Genomic DNA, 17,751 nt, shown 5'->3' on the forward strand with positions numbered 1-17,751 from the left:
GTAATCACTTTATTTCACTCTCATGTTTCTGTCAGTCAGTTAAAGTTTTAGGCTTATATTTACATTACACAAATGTCCCAAATGGTTTTATTTCAATCAAAATTTATGACATTGGTATTTATCTTTCCTACATTCATGAAATGAAATATGAATTAGATGTGAAATTTGAAAAAGCACAAATGCTGTTTGGTTACACTGGAATAATGTACATTTGACTTGTGCTTAACACTGATGGGAATGCTACTGTTAAAATCAAGAAAACATTAATAGATTGTACCACTGTGTTGAAATATTGTGTATGGTTTCTTTGTTGTGACTTGACTTGAATTTTTCTTTTCTGGTATGAAATGTAAATCATCATGCGATGACTTAAGCTATATTGGATCACTTTGCTCAATAGAATGACATTGAAAATGTGGTTTATATGTAACCATAGTACATGGTTTATTTAATTTAGGGTATTCTGATTACATATCTTGCAGAATAGCTTTTCATCATGATGTAGAGATGGAGAAGCATGAGTAACTGGTATACAGTAATGAGTTTGATTTACATAAACACATTCTGTTTATAGCTTAGTGTTTGCTGATGTGTCTCTGCTCTCCTAGCAGATGGCCTCCCTGCAGCAGCAGCAGAACTCTCTGATGAGGAAAGTAAAGAGGACTCTCCCCAGCCCCCCTCCAGAGGAATCTCCGCTCCCCATTGTTACTCCAGCACAAATGTACAGCTCTCCTGGCATGCCCCAAAGGGTCCTTCCAAGACCTGCACAGGGAGTAACTAAGGCTGGTCTTTTGAGTGAATTAAAAGCTGTGGAACAGGAGTCATCGAAACTTCGTAAGCAGCAGGCTGAACTGGAGGAGGAGGAAAAAGAGATTGACGCCAAGCTGCGCTATTTGGAGTTAGGCATCACCCAACGTAAAGAGACCATGGTGAAGGAGAGGGAGAGGAGAGAATTGGCCTATCTGCGTTGTATGGGTGATGCCCGAGACTACATGTCAGACAGTGAGCTCAATAACCTCAGAATGGCGGCTGCAACTGGAACCTTTGATGCTAATGGTTTGTTGACAAGACCTAGCACTGCACCACTGAGTCAGTTCACTAATGACCTCAATGCACCCTCTCAGTATCCCTCAACTTCATCTTATATGTCCTACCCATACCCTCAAAGTCTACCATCAACACAGCAGCCAGGCTCTGCTTACCAACAGATAGGTTTCCAACCTCCACAGTATCCATCATCTTCTGCACCCCAGCCCGGAACATTCCAGCCTCATCCCCCTCCAGGCCCCGGATACCAGAATCAGGGAACCTATTCTTCCCGCATGTATACCCAGTCGTCCTACCAGACAGACATTGGCCTACAGCAGCATGGTCATCAGGGCTTCCATTCACCCGGTCAGCCTATGCCAGGACAGAGCCTTCCTTACCCCAGTCATAGTTCCTACCAACCAGGCCTTACATACCAGCCCCAAGCAGAGATTCTTACTGTCCATCAAAGACCCAGGCAAACTTCTTTGGCGGACCTTGAACAAAAACTCCCAACTAACTACGAGGTCATTAGCAACCCAGCAGTGTCAGTGGCCACATCAGCTCCAGATACAAACTTTGGTTCAGGTTACAGCAATGCATATGGACAATACTGTCCCCCTGAGCCTGGCCTGACTCACTCTGTGGATAGCCCCCCCCTCTGCTTATGCCTCAGATGGTCTCTACTCTTCTAGCCTAGAGCAGAATATTCCTAGGAACTATGTGATGATTGATGACATCAGTGAGTTGACAAAAGAAAACGCTGGCCAATCCACTGATGCTCTAGGTCATCCTGTTGGAGGGCGGTATCGCAATGAGAATGGCCCTGCTCGAGGGCCTGCCTATGGCAGGCCAGAAGATGAGCCTGTTGATGCTTATGGAAGACCAACAGGTCCAGCTGGTTACCAGAGCACAGTGGACAATCGCACCAGCACCACAGTTACTGGAGGTTCATCTTATTACTATGATGATTATAAACACACATCACGTTCTGGTAGCCACAAACTAACATCCAAGAATCTTGCTCCTGCTGTAGTGTCCTCTAAACGTAGTAAGCACAGGAAGCAGGGAATGGAGCAGAAGATTTCTAAATTCTCCCCTATTGAGGAAGCTCGGGATGTGGAGTCTGATCTTGCCTCTTACACAATGACAACATCAACAGGGGGCTCCTGTACAGTTGTATCAAGATCCAAGAAGCTTCAAGATGATGGCACCTATGGTATGAAGAAAAATGCATATGACCAGCAGAGATATTATGGCACCAGTCGCGATGGTCTTGAGGAGGAGGACCGTATGTACAGCTCTGGTAGGTCCAGGTCCACAGGATATGGTATGGACAAGATTTCATCCAGAGATGCCACAGGCCATCGCAGTAAATCCTATGAAAGAGATGCCATGGAGCGATCTCAAAGAAGCAGCCGCAGTGGAAGACCTCCCATGCGTCAGAATTCAGAAGAGGAGAGCCCACTCAGTCCTGTTGGGAAGCCTGTAGGCATGGGAAGAAGCTCAGGCATACCAGAGGCCCAAGATGTGAGAAATCAGTATGGCTCCAGCCATTCACTGCCAGATGTGCAGGACCACCACAAGAAGGACCTTCCTAGAAGTCATGTCTATAAACCAGATGATCCTTATCTTGTAGATGACATGCACTGTGCTGTTTCTGACAGTGAAGGTAACTGGTGCTGAATCATTTGTGCTGTATTGTGTCCCTACCACCTGTATGTTTTAAAGACTGCATGCCAAGTGTGGAGAGGAGCTTCATTATTTTTTTGTTTGAACAGGCGTTTGTCTTCTTTTTTTATTGTTCCCTTTTATGTATAAAGCCAAATATGTTTAATATTTATGTTCTGCATGCATGTTTTTTTTGTCTGTAAGGTGGGACATGAACTCTGCTTTTTTTTATGGATTCCTCAAAAATCTGCATGGCTCTGGAATGTGGAGCATGTGAGCATGTTATGTTTTTGCGTTTCCACAACAATCTGCATGCTACTCCACTCACCACATGAAACCAATTGACTGATAATGTTTGTATTGGTTTTTAAAAAGCGTATCATTTGAGCCAAGAGGAGACTGATTGGTTTGAGAAACCACGGGAGGCCCGCTCTGATCGCTCAAGACATCATGGAAGTGGAAGCCACTCCTCTACAGGCAGACGTAGTAAACACACCTACCATGATTATGAAGAGCCGCCAGAGGAATATTGTCAACAGGACGAGTACAACCAACAACGCCACCAAACTTCCTCCACGTCACGAGACCACCGTCATCATGGCAGCAATTCTGGGAGACACAGCTCCTCTCGTCACTCTTCAGAAGACCCCAGGTCCTCGCGTTCTTCCAGGACACATCCCAAAGATCCATCTGGCCGTGCTGATGGCAGGAGCTCCACGTCTACTCAGAGAAGGAGTGGCACAGACTCCCGCTCTGCCCATGAAAGCCCTCGAAATTCAGGAGACTTCTCTCGTGAATCAGTCTCTGGTCACCACCATGGCACTGGGGGAAGGAGCCAGAGACCGCAAGGAGATCGCACAGCCACCAGGAGACAAGATCCTAATAAACCACAGCAACAGCCGCCCCCTCAGGGCCATACTGGGCAGCAGCAACGATCAGGTGGTCAGGGACAGTTTGGGAGACATCCAGGCCCTGAAGCAGTTGATGGTACCCAACAGGGCCAGCAGCAGCATCAGCAGAGTACACAACAGCAGCAACAGCAGCCACCACAGCAAAGCCAGACTCCTCAAAGCAGCCAGCCCACAACAACCACTGCCGGAACTGGACCAGCACAACAGCAGCAGCAGCAGCAGCAGCAACAGCAGCAGCAGCAGCAGCAGCAGCAGCCCAAAACTGGACAAGCCCCATCACAGGGACGCCAGCCCGGAGTGGGGTCTGCAGCAGCGCCTCTAGCTTCAGCAGTAAGTAGAGCCTCAAGTAAACTGACCCTAATGTTCCCTAACTTAGTTAGTGTGACTAAAAACCAGCTTTAGTTAGTCCCTGTGGCTTGCATCCTCACTCTTGCAAGCAATTAAAGATGACAGTATATGTTATTTTTAGCTGTGTTAGGGGTTGTGTGATAAGTGTTTGTGTCCTTTAATTGTGAAAATAATCTGCAGCAGACAAAAATTGCTGAAGGTGCACACCTGTGTCTATTTATCCCTGTGACGCTGAGACGTGTCCTTTCACAAACATGTTACTGCCCTCCTTTAGTATGGCATACTAAATACACTTAAAACAAAAAGCAGTGAAACCAGTGAACCAATGTAAACCAAAAAACATGAGGATGATGTTTGTCTCAAATGAATTTTCCTCAGGCAAAACTGGAAGCCTCACCTGCAGCAGCCACAGCTGGAATGAAAACTACAACAGGAGTCCCAACAGCACCCCAGCCTACCAAAATAGCCACACCCCCTCTAACAGGGATTGGTAAGTCTCAGTTCTGCTATCAATATAAAGCACTAAACCTCAAGTAAAACAAAGCATGCAGTTTGTGATGGGTATGTGTTTTTTTCTTTCCAGGCTCCAAAGCAGCCCCTGTTGGAATTGGCAGCAAACCAGTAGGTATTGGCAGCGCTGCAGCAGGACAAGCACCTGCTGAAGGGGAAAATGTTCTCACCAAAATCCTGCAGGGAGGGGCAGCAGAGCAGGCGGGAAAACTGGGAGATGGTACGGTCATGTCCTTTAGTTTTTGTTTCAAAAGCAGAGTCTAATAATGTTGTCAGCAAGATATTTGGGTTTCTTCAATGGACCGGGTTGTTTTCTAAAGTTACTCTTTCTCTTCTTTCATTCTGACAGCTTTGTCTGGCCTTGGAAAGAAGTTCACCTCATTTTGGTGAACAAGAGAGGAGGGTAAGTGAAATGTATTTTTCATGTTTTAATGTAATCATTCCAGTAGTAAAACATTAGTAATTCCAAATCAGTCAGCTATTCAAACTGTTGATTTAAGAGTATGACTTGCTTCAAGTGATAGAAAACATGAAATGCTTCATTTTAAATAACTGTTTTTCTGGAAATTTGATGTATTTGCTTATTGCTTCACTTGTTTATTTTGACTCAACTTTTTCTTTCAGGGTATGCAAAGACAAAATGATATGGATTGGATTGGTAGCTTTGTACCAGAAAAAACTATGAAACCACATTAAATACATTTCACATTACAGAGGATGTAGAAGAAGCAAGATCCTGAGTGCATCAGTAAGTGCGGCTATTTCTCTTTTGTTCAACTTCTTGTCTTTATTGTGCTAATGTAGATAACTGTTGTGTTCGTGTTCAGTAATGTTAACTTCAACAGTAACTTTTGACCACTGGTGATGCTTTTAGTTTTTTTCCCATTAGTTTTAACTTCTTTTTGGTTTGGCTTATTACGTGCATCGTGACTCCAGTTGTTGAAAATATGAAATACCGTCACGTGAAGAGTGATGGATTAATGTTCTGTCTGTTGTATATCTACATTGATTGGCATAGTCCATGTCTGTATAATGAGAAGACTCAAGTGAAGTGGTGACTCATTAAATGCTGTGACTCTCTGTATCTTTCTCTTCAAATTACTGAACAGAACTGGAATCAAAGGATGCCTTGTCAGCACTAAATTCCCCAGACATGGGCACACGACTGAAGTGAATTAAACAAGGGGGATTGCTTCGTCAGCAAGCTATTACAAGACATGAGCAGGGGGTTGCAGAGTCCTGAAAGTATGTGGATGCTTTGACAGAACTACAGTCCCACAATGATGATGGTGAGAACGACGAAGACCTCATTAGACCACTGGTAAGTAATCTCAGAGTGTTCGTGTTTGCATGCATGAGCTGCTAGATTAGTGGGTGGCTAAATTAATTTTTTTGCAGTGGTTAATTTAAGAATTTTGGCTCTCATTAGCTCATTGTTATGTCAAACAAGATAATGAAAGTCAAAGCCCACTTGTACTTAAGAGGTGAGAAGCCACAGCCTAGATAAGCAAAGGTCAGCTCTAGTATGGTTTATCCTCTGACTGTTGACACCTTCAATAATCTGGACCAACACAATTAGAGAGCTGAGAGAGCTAACTATGGCTTGGCTTTAATGTCCAACACGCAAAGGCACATAGAGACAATAAATAGCACGTGTGGGCACTTGGATTCATGACTCATGTAATCCTCTTGACATTGTAGGTTGAATGATTTCTGCTCAATGGAACAGAGCTACAGAAGTGAAAAAAAAGCATGTTACAAAGCACTTTATCTTCTGTCCAAACACATGCTGTGACTTTAAGTTAATTTTGATGCATATCTCAGGTGAATGCTCAGGTGGTGTTGTATCCATTTGAATTCATATCAGTGGGTCTGTCATTCATATCAGTGTGTGCTCAATCTAAAGACTCAAAGAGGAAATGTACAGATAAACCAGACTCAGTGGCTCAGTGGATTAGCACTGATACCAGCAGGTTGGAGCATTGCACCTACTACATTTGCACTTCACATCTGAGGTGTAAGGTGGTATTCTGGCTGTGCAGTGACACACAGTCACAGAGGATTTTTGTCTATGTGATGCAATGAATTTTGTAGCCCATTTGTAATAATATTAATTTCATCTTTTAATTATCTTCATATACTTTATAAGGCAGCATTAATTCTGTGTTTGCGTCTGGTCTGATGGATTCAGTATTTTTCATTAACACTTGATTTATTACCGCCAGCTCAAACATCTTCACTTTCTTTCAGGTCGATAGTGAGGATGCAGTGAAGTGAAGAGAGGGAAAAGAGCACTGCACATGCATATGTGCAGATGCATAAGAGCATCCTCATCCTCCTGGGATCTGTGAGTCGGTGCAAGCTTTGCTAACTGAGGCAGGTGGATAGCATGGGAGAAATTCAGCGTGTTTGTTCAAGCGTGTCCCCTCCTTGAAAGCTCCATAAAGGAAGCCTCACAGCGCCCTCTACAGAGATTCAAATGCAACACCACACTTGTCTGAGGAGTGTACATTGCACAAGGATTCTTGATTCTACATTGATGTCTTCAGAGTATTTTCGTGCAAAAAAACAAAAGAAAAATACGAGAAAATAAGAACAGATTTCATAGTTTTTCTCTGTACTAAAGAGACCAATCTTAGCCCGCAATGATACCACATACCTGGAAAAGACTTGGCGTATCACAGCAATGACAACCAACCTGGCAATTTCATTAAAATCCTTGAATGCTTGGTTTCTCTGATTTCCACAGTACATTCCAGTGTAGGGAATCTGACCCTTTCTTTGAATGTGTTTTTAATTTCTCTATCTTTTTGTTTGTGTCTACAGAATGCATTGTGTAAATGTGGACATGAGAATGCACGCACAAATGAAAAACTGAAAAAAAAATGCCCATATTAATACTTCTTCACCACATGATAGATGCCGCTACTCATTAGCTGTGGGTCTTGGGAAAAGGAAAATTATTAGCAGCGTGCCGATGAGTGTGAGATTCGCAGAGAGGAGAGGACCAAATGAAAGAGTGGCCACAGCTCTTTGTTAGCCATCACAAAGCCATTGTTGTTGTCAGCCCCAGAGCCTTCTGGGACTTTATCCTTTTAATAACTTATGTAATCCTTTAGTTTTTTTTTGTTTCTTTTTTAAACATTTATTTTGCCTGATATTCAATGAATGGAAGAGCCTTATTCATTACATGTTTTTACTTGTATACCTCATATGTTTTAAAACATCCATATCATCATGAATTTCTTTTTACACTGTATACTATTGTATGTACATAACACAGATCAGAGATTTAATATGTAAATTTGTCATTTGTGTATTTAATGAATCACTCTCCAGTGACTTTCTTTTTTTGTTGTTATGTGTTGTTTTTTTTGTCAGACTTTTTATTTTTTACTTTCTATTTGTTTGAATCTGCATTTTCTTGCATCAAATAATTTGCTTATTGATTTTTAAAAGCAATAGCATGCAGAAAATGGTATATAGCACAATGGTATAAATGTTGTTTCAATCAGTGATGGGAAATATCAAACACTTCTATCAATAAATAGCTGTAAAACAATTTGTCAGAGGGTTTACAACCACAGTACCATGTACAGACATGCATGATATGTGCAGATGCATAAGAGCATGCAGACAGGTACGTCCACACACACACACACACACACACACACACCTTCTATAAACACTAAAAAAAAACATATGTGTATATATATATATATATATATATATATATATATATATATATATATATATATGTAGACATATATATCAGGAACATACCAACACTTTGCATCTTTGTTCCACTTCAGAGCCAAGGCTAATTGAGTTCTCACCAAATAGACTTGTTAACCTCCTGCTGATTAATGAGGTTACCAATTCACTAAAAAGCTGGGCCCACTGCCTCTATTTGTGCAGACACACTCACAAACACACACACATGCATACTCATACAGGAGAGGACGAAAGCAATTATCAATTCAAATGTTCTATGCAATGACTCATTTTGAACCTGGAAGTGATTCAGCCTAAAACGGTTTATTATCATCACTGTACTCACGAGACAAAAGAAAAAAAAACAGAATCATGAACTAAAATCATTAAAAAAAAAAAAAAGAAAAAAAGGTTATGAAAATGTTTTTACTTAGCAACTCGTCTGTATGAATTTGAATATTGAATATTGAACTAGAATTGTTTTTATTTTTTCGTGGCATGTTTCAACCCCTCACTCCCCGCATGGGAGACTTGTTGCCAAAGGGTAAACTGTGTAGACTGTCAGTTTTGAATGTCCACCATCATGTTGCTTTGAAGCATGGGTTTGCTTGGCTTTGTCTGGCTGTTCGTGAGCCCTCATTCAGTTGTTGTGCGTTTTGGCTGACCTGGGCTCCTCAGTGTTTGGCTTGCAGTGACTGTCTGTGCTGCTATAAACCTGTGATACAGATGGTCAACACTTCTCATTAGTACGTGTCGATGTACATATTGGGTGTCAGTATAACCTGCAGGGTGAATGGAGTGTTTCTATTGGGTATTTCATCGTTGATTACACCCACTCAGCAGCCAAGCCATTTGAAAGGTGCATGATTAGATCTTTTATCTGTGGAAGTTGTACCAGAATTTTAAAAAAAAGTAAGGCATGATTTCGCCATGGTTTGCCTAACAAACCTTGACTGTCACTGGCCAGTGCAGAGAATAAAGTGCAGAGTAAAATGTTCAGCCAGTCATTCACAAATCAGGGCATGTCATTTTGAAAGCACAAGCCTGACTGGTAGCACTTGCTGCTCGATGAAGCGCAGAAATGTGGGGGTTGCGTAACGGTGCCTCTAACTGAGCAGTGTAAGATCTGCATCTGAACAAAGGGGAGGTGCGATGTGGTCGATATGAGGCGCATGAGACAAAACAGACTTCAGTGCAGCCATGCAGAGGAAGAGAGACAGACACATTCTCACATTCTTACTGTAAATACAACTTCATTCTTCTGTACAGCTTTTGAGTTTTGAGTACGGCTGTCGTGCATTCCCATGCCGTATTTGCTGCCAACTTTTGTGTATAAAATATTTGTTACTATCACAATAATGGGGATGAAACTAATGATGATGATTATTATTGCATAAGCATAGTGTATGTGGCTGACTTGTATTGACTGTTTACAACAGTGGAACAAATCTTGTATTGAGAAACATATCCAGTCCGTGCAGAGTTTCTATACATATTGTATTTGTAAAACAAAAAGTGAACAAACCTCCATGGCAATTGCAGAATAGAATGCCTTTGTCAGACTAACAGGAGGTCCTCAGTTTGATGGATATGACCTGCAATGTTATGAAGGGAAGAAGCGGAAAAAAATTTAATTAAAAAATCTGGAAAATGTCATTCACTGTTGTAAGTGCAATGGGCAAAATGTCAGTCGTGTATCCATTGTGAAACCTTGTGTTCTATTCAGTGTATTCCTGTAAACAGATAGAGTACATTTTGGTGCATCATGTCAAGTAATGTGAAAATATTGACCCTGCAATTTCCAAACAGAGAAAAGAATAAAAAGAGAAGGAGTCAATTGTGATTTCTGTGTGCAGTCTTTGTGTGAATGTGTGTTTCCTTGCAGCTCTGATAAAGGCGCTTGGTTGTAGGTAAGTTTTGTCGCGGGTTTGCTGCTGATAGAAGAGAGATCAAGAATAAGACCTCAACGGCAATGAGACTGTTCAGATAAGACCAGGCTTTATGCGTTAAGGTGCTGATGACTTACCCCAGTGTGGGTGGTAGAGAGAGAAGTGTGAAGAGCAGTGTTTGGCAACGCATTGGGAGAGCTGGAGGTGCGAGAATGAGTGTGTGTCTGAATAAGAAAATGTTTTCTACTGTTACTCATGTCTTTGTCCTGTACAGTACATGCGGTTTCAAAATTCCTATCCTGAAAGTTACAGAAGGATTTTTGTATTGTCATTCTCTCCTGCTTGTGTTGTGAAAAGATGGAGAATACTGTGTGAAGCTGATTTTAGCATGAATTACTTTGTTACAGAAAGAATTTGAAGTCTTATTTTAGTATTAAACATTATTCAGTGACATTTACTCGTCTGGTGCCTTGGCTGCAGACAATCTTCATGCAGGTGTGTTTAGATTCCAAATCATCTCAGCTGCTTATTTCTGTATCAGTAAAAAGAATAATGGGAATCGTGTTTATCTGCTAGTATATCTGAAATTGCTTGTCTTTTGGCTTCAAAGCAGTATCCATTATTTTGTAGACAATTCACTTGGAGTTGACTTGTGAGTTTACTTTTCTGCACCAGACTATTCTTTTGTTAGCTGTTGCCTTCCTTTCCCTCATTTCTTTTCCCTATTCTTCTGGGTTTCCTGTCTGTCTTCCCTTGTCAGTCTCTGTTTTGTCCTTTTCATGGCAGTCTGCTGGATGGTAATTACTCATTCAACTCACCTGTAGCTCATTACCTCCTATCTTATCCTGATCTGCTCCTCACTTATTGCCAGGTGGTCAGTAACTTTCACAGATCTCATCAGGCCTGATATTTAGTCCAAGGAAGACCTTTTGCAGTGTTTGCCAATTTTTTTCCTCTGCTCTTTCCACCATTGAAGTCTGTTTTATTCAGACTTTTACTCACCTGAATGATTTGAAGCCAGCCTCTCTCCCATGGAACCCTGCTCTTGGAAACTAAGCAACTTATCGCCTGGGACATCGCTCTCAGAGGAGAAACAATCATCGCCCTAGTCACTGTGCCAGGAGAATCCAGGAGAGCCTGTTCTTGGCTTTTCACGGGTCAGATGATTTAACTTTACTTCCTCTGAAATTCCAAGAATAATTACTTACTGTGAATTGAACACTGACCTGTCAGTCTTCAGTAGAGCCTCTGTTACCTGGGGAGAATCTATCCTCTGAACCTGAGAATACTTGAGTCTGGCTTTAAATCTTTTGAAACTACTTGTTTTAAGGCTGTCTTCTCTTAAGAGTCCAGTCTCAGTCTCAAACCATAACACCTTATCTGCTATTCGGTGCAGTGTTTATTTCAATGGGCTGTATATCTAACATATTCTCACTTATGACCGGTGTGTCATAAGTGAATCTGAATCAACAGTGCATTCACCATGTTCTGCACTAAGCATCTTCTTATATTGTGCATGTATTTGTGTATGGGCTGCTCAAGCAGATTGTACTGTTTCCCTCTGTTACACATTCAGTCGCTGACAGTCAGATTCACAGATCTTGACTGCCCTCAACTGGGCTGGTGCTAAAACGGACGGAAGGTAAGCTAATAAAAGAACTTGGAGATTTCAGCTCCTGGAAACCTTAAATTGTCATACAGTAATCTACAAATACACGTGAACCGATGCATTACAAATTATAGGAAAAAGCTATGCCTTTGACATGTGAGGTGGCTCTGCTCTGTGGAGGGTATTCTGTTGGCTTGGTTTGTCCCCTTGGAGGTAAGAGTCACTTCAAATAAATATAAAGTGGTTGCCTTAAACCTTTGAAATATTTTCTCTCCTAAAGCAAGAGGTCTCCACAGTGCACAATAGGGCACTAAATGAAGCTCTAAATGAAGTACAAATAAGATGTAAATCACTTGCTATCCCAGCCTTGTTGAGCACCTAGGAATGATTCGGTGCAGTGTTTATTTCAATGGTCTGTATATCTAACATATTCTCACTTATGACCAGTGTGTCCATGACTCTGTGAGGAGGTTCTGAATCAACAGTGCAAGGAAACAGCTCTCTTCCTATACGGTAACCGCTGTCAGATGATTCTTTCTAAAACATTTTAATACACTTAATGTTAGGCTAAGTGGTCAGCAACAAAAAAGTTTGTGTTGACATTTTGTAGCGGCGTATTCTTAGATCAGCAGATAATATAATATAACCCAGTGGAATCTGCTAATGCAAAACTGTGTGAAACCTCAAAGTCACCCTTTCTGCTTTGTCTTTGATGCTTATCCAGACTCTATAGTGGTCTGTTATAATTGCCAGGACCAGACAGTCAAAGACTACTAGAAGATGTACGAGAATTAAAGTGAACTTCCACCCAGCTCCCCTGCTAAAAGACAGCCAATGATTTGTTTAATGAGGTCAGTCTCTGCACTGACCTGGAAACCAAACAATAAATGATCTTTTGATCCATGAAAGCATGAATAATTTCTTTATTATTCCATTTCCTTCATATTTTCACCAAAGGTTAAGATATGACTCTTTGAGCGACGCGTTTGTTGGGATTTGAAAGACGATTTAAAAAGCTCAATAGCCAGAAACATAATGAAAGTGTCTGCCGAGAAGCACTGCAGAGTCCCATGTCCGACTCCATCAGCACTTTTCAGAAGGCAAACAGTCGACTTGATTTAAGTCTTTTTTTAAAAGATGACTAAAATCTCCACAGTGGGTAAAACACCTTGAAAATGGGCACCTGGTGTGCCACCTTTCTCATACCTTGTTGGATGTAATTTACTCAAGTTTCTCAGACATGCCTCACAAAAAAAAGAGCAGGGGAATGCCTGCATACATCAGACTAATCGAACATCTCTTCTTATTGTCCTCACTTATAGGTTATTTGACCTAGTTGTCCACATATTAAGGACATAAACTTTAAGTCATTAACTGTAATTGGGACGCTTGCATTCATTCATTTCCCGAAAGCCATGACGAGAGCCTCTGCTTCTGAAGATTAACTAGTTATTAGCATCAGCAGTGACCTCAGAGGGACATTTCATGACTCATCCCCAAGCAATGGGAAGTAGAAGAGGTAGGAGCAGAGTACTTATCCCAGAAATGAGGTATTTGTCATTGCTGCTGCTAAAGTGCCCTAACATCTCGAAATAAACCTGAATCATTGTGTTGCTAGCACAATATATGATTATCTATGATGTACAGAAAATGCCCTTTGACCTGACCGACGGATTAAGCGGGTATAGAAAATGGATGGATGGATGGGTACAGAAAATGCAACATTTAGAAGACCTTTCCATATCTGCTTCTTGTGCTTAACAAACCAGACATCCTTATAAAAGTGAAAAATCCTTTTAACTGATAAATGATAATAAAATACTTTGTTGTATTTAAGTTACATCACAGGAAGCCAGCAGATTTATAACTCTATCAGCCCTAAATCCAGTTGGCTGTTGAGCAATTGGAGAAGCTAATGGTGCTGGGGGCAGTTGGCAGTTGAGGTTTCCTGCCTCACCCGTCACTCACCATCTCTCTCTGCTTGCTTGTGAGTACTGCAGTGTCGATACACAACCCTTTAATAATGAAACAATCCTTCAACAAGACCTTTAAGCCTGGTAGAGGGTTTGTTTATTTACTGTAGCCGGCCTGAAGAAAGCTAACTCAAGAAATATCAATAACCTGAAATTACTACCATGTCTCAGCCAAAGAAAAATGGGAAAAAGCAATTTGCTTTAACAAAAAAAAGGAAAAACTTCTTTCCTTGATTCACTCGGAGTGATGAACTTTTTTTTATCTATTCATTTATTTCTATTTAAGCCAGACAATGCAAAAATAAGTTAACTACATTTGGTAGATCTATTTGTACTTTGATTTGGGCTCGTATTAAAGGAAAAAGTTGTATCATTAAATTAAGTCAATATGATAAAACTGACAAGGATTAAACACAGTGTAAGGTTTGATTAAAGCTCAGCCTCATCATGGTGATATTTTGTCATATAGAAGGTATGCATGGGATGTCGTAAGACGTGACAGATGAGTGAGTATGAGACCACTGAGTTTCAAAGCAACAGTCATCTCAATGGCTGCGGACTGTTTGACTGGCTTGAAACCGCAGAAAACACATTTAAAATGGTGAACTGCTGTTGTTGCATCGTGGATTCTACATTATAACTTCATCACTTCTTGCAGTTATCATTGAAAAAGTATCAATAACATGAAAACCGCTTGTACAAACCTGTCCACATACATCAGAATTTTGATTGGGGTCTTCATCACCTTTATTTAATCAATAAATCTTGCTGTGAAGTGTGAGGAGACATCTTGTTATTCAGTCTTTCAAGCTTTTCTTTATTAATTTTGCTACCATAAATTGGGGGTAAAAGTAAGTATCAGGAGAGCTGATTTCTGCTTATATTAATGTTTATTGTTTATAATATTAAAGTTCATGGTCCACAAATTATTTGGTAAGATCCTTTTTGAGACATACAACCTTTCATTTAAGATGACATTCATTTGTCAGCAAATCCGGCATCTTCAGGATTCTTGTAACATACATGATGCAGGTTTAACACTTTGCTATTTCTCTGTAGCAGTGGTAATGTCAAGGTACTGTGTGTGTCCATCGTTTTTTTTTAAGAATCAACTGAATACTCAATGAATATTATTTCAGAAAATATCGAAAAGTCATTATTCACTGAAGTCTTTTTTCGTCAGACCCGTTTTTTGGATAAAATATCAGAATATACTAAAATATAATTTGAGAAGCTGTTGATGGAAATATTGTTTGGCATTTATGACTTTTATAAAGTCTACCATCAAAATTGAAATGTGCAAACAATTCTTTGATGGATGAACCAATTATCTAAGAAGAACACGGGGCAGTTTCTGGGTAATCGTCTGGTAGTGTCTGTCTGAGGAAACAACATGAAATTCGCACAATGACAGTAAAATGTTCACAGCAGACATACATTAGAAAAAAGCTTTTAAAGTACTGTGTTTGTGGAACAAGATGACCATGAATGACAAAAGACTATGCAGTTGCATTTTTCTTTTTTTTTAAAGTTGCAAATGTTTTGTATTCAACTTTTGTTTCATTGGCTTCCAGCCGGCCAAACAACTGATCATCAGACTGTGTGTTTTTCTCTCTGTTTTCTATAAAGTCGCTAACAGATTTATTTCCAGCCTGTAGAGTCAAGACAATTGGATCAACAGTTTCCTTGAAGGATTATTTTGATTTATATTCTTCAATAAAAATGGCCCACCTGTGGAACTCTCCCTCTATTTTTGCTAAAAGCCACACAAACTGGTGATGAATATTTGTCTGGAGACAATAGAAATACTGGCTGGTTCCACTCAGCAGCTATTTCTTTGAACTAAGATAAGCATGCACTGACCTTTTTATTCTCTTTGTTTTTTATTCATACTGACTACATCACTGCTGATATTGTGGTGAAATTGTGAGAAGCCTCAGATCCACTGCATGAGGAGGACAAATCTAATAATTACCACTTATGTTCTGTCTGTAAATGGGATATTGTAATGGAAACACAAATGCAACCCAGAGGAAAGAGCTTTTTAACCACATGGAGCACAGTGGTTGTGTTACTGGATCTCTTTTCCACCTTTACTGCTAAATCAAGCTTTTGCGTGCACATGACAGACAGCAAGGCAGAGAAACACAAACACTTAGTATGTGCTTGTATATTCAGGAGACAGAAATGCTGATCCTTCTCCTTTGGGCCCTGTCAAGCACACTTAGCATCAGCGTTTACAATGCAAAATGAGAGAAAGTGTCTGTAATTCCAGGTGGCCTGAAGGCAGGAATAAAACAGGAGCCAGGGGAACATAGTTTTGTTTTGGAAAGGTCTGCTGGGCTGTCTGTTCAAACACTTTTGAATGACGTACTCACCTCATGATGGACATACAGGATATGATGTCATGAGATCCAACTGTTTTCCGCTGCAACAGAAGCTCTTCTGTCAGAAATACTCACAAAATATGAGGTTATTCTAATAATAATACCCTTTATAACAGCAGTAGGCTGCAGATGCTTCATTCTTTCACCAAATACCCTTCTTGGTTTTCTTTTGAAGATGAGAAGCTGAAAGCCACACTCTGGTCTGTACAGTTAAACTGACAGCACTGCATATTGTCTCATTATCTCTGTGAGATTACCAGGCCCTCAGATGAAATAACACAGGGATAGTGCTACTGGTCTAGAAATAGTGAGGCATGTATGGTCTGTAAAACAACAATGTGTCATTTCAACTCTATGCTTAAACAAACAAGATGTTAATAAGTGAGGTTTAGATGCACTGGAGGACAAAGTCACGCCAGCAGTTTCCGGTTGGATTCAAGCTTTAGGTAAATCTAAACTGACTGGCTGTTGCTTTATATCATTTTTTACCCTACTATCTATTCTGTATTATACCATGTTTGAATATGTAATTTTTCGCCCCCAGTTTGCACATCTGTTTGGATGCTTTTTGCTATTGTAAAGCTGTAAAGCTGGGTCTAACATATTGTAATATAAACCTGACAATTGAGCCAAACCAAACCTGAAAAAATACAAATAATTAATACATGTATCACATACAATGCAGGTCAACAGTGTTTTCCTACTTTGACTCTGCAGGCTTTTATTTCATCTGGTCCTGCACTCTCGATCCACTCTCATGCAAGCAGAACTGGCTGAGTCTGTTTCTTCTGCTCAGCCATTTAGAAGAAACTGGATCAGATGTGAAAGCATGCCATTGAAGCAAGAAATTACAAGACCGAAGGCCAATATAGAAAATAGAAAAATTTGGACTTTAAAGCCCAAAGTAGAGCCTGCCAGGCTCCTTCTTCCTGCCAGGATTAGCAGACTGCTGAATCCCTTGTTGCAGTGGTGCAAAGTAACTCAATACTGGACATCTACTCAAGTACTGCACTTATGCAACGTGTAAGGTAGCTTTATTTCTTTTTCTTTATCATTTTTCAAATCTTTTTTGTGTTTCTTGCCTTCTTCCACTTAAGTAGAACAGAAATATTATACTTTATTCTTCACAACTAATTATCTTCTATTTTTCATATTAAGAAATCTAAATTCGCCCCATGTCTGGAGGATACAAACATCAGTGTTGAAGATTAAAGGATCATGTTTAATCTGAAATATCTCATCAAATTGTCAAAATAATTGATTAACCCCGTTTACATTTGAGAATGGTCAAAGAAGACTTCACAATATTTTACATTGCTTTTTAAGCCTGTACAGCTGACATCATTTTTCAAGAGACCAGTCTGGATGAGCAAAATTTAAGCCAGCAAAATGGGATTTCATCAAAGTGTCTTCTGTCCCTCCCCAAAGACTTATTGATAACATTTTACCCTAACTGATGAGTTATCATAGAATAATTCTTTTTATAACCTTTTATTTATATTGACAATGGAAGATGAACATTTTTACAATATGATCATTATGAGATGTTTAAAGAGATAAAAGCAACATTTGTGGAATTTAAATCTCTGCCTATGTCTAACTCAATTTTGCTGTGAAGAGCAATAATTTCTAAGTACAATTTTGAAATGATCTAAAATCATCCAAGGTCATTTTTTCACATTATTAATGATAGAAAATTATTGTGCAACTCGT

At 40.1% G+C, this 17,751-nt stretch overlaps 1 protein-coding gene across 1 annotated transcript in view; it reads left to right on the forward strand.

The window, feature by feature from the left end:
- The window catches only part of bsnb (bassoon (presynaptic cytomatrix protein) b), a 64,549-nt gene extending 56,332 nt beyond the window's left edge, over positions 1 to 8,217 (forward strand). Inside the window, 9 exon segments of the mRNA XM_072382106.1 lie at positions 609 to 1,679; positions 1,681 to 2,698; positions 3,073 to 3,938; positions 4,335 to 4,446; positions 4,540 to 4,686; positions 4,816 to 4,869; positions 5,091 to 5,214; positions 5,576 to 5,787; positions 6,717 to 8,217. Coding sequence (XP_072238207.1) covers positions 609 to 1,679; positions 1,681 to 2,698; positions 3,073 to 3,938; positions 4,335 to 4,446; positions 4,540 to 4,686; positions 4,816 to 4,856 — 3,255 coding nt within the window. The 3' untranslated portion in view covers positions 4,857 to 4,869; positions 5,091 to 5,214; positions 5,576 to 5,787; positions 6,717 to 8,217.
- The last annotated feature ends 9,534 nt before the right edge of the window (positions 8,218 to 17,751 follow it).

This window comes from Leuresthes tenuis, unplaced genomic scaffold (genome assembly GCF_036924035.1).
Source record: "Leuresthes tenuis unplaced genomic scaffold, fLeuTen1.0.hap1 SCAF_3, whole genome shotgun sequence".
Lineage (NCBI taxonomy): Eukaryota > Metazoa > Chordata > Actinopteri > Atheriniformes > Atherinopsidae > Leuresthes > Leuresthes tenuis.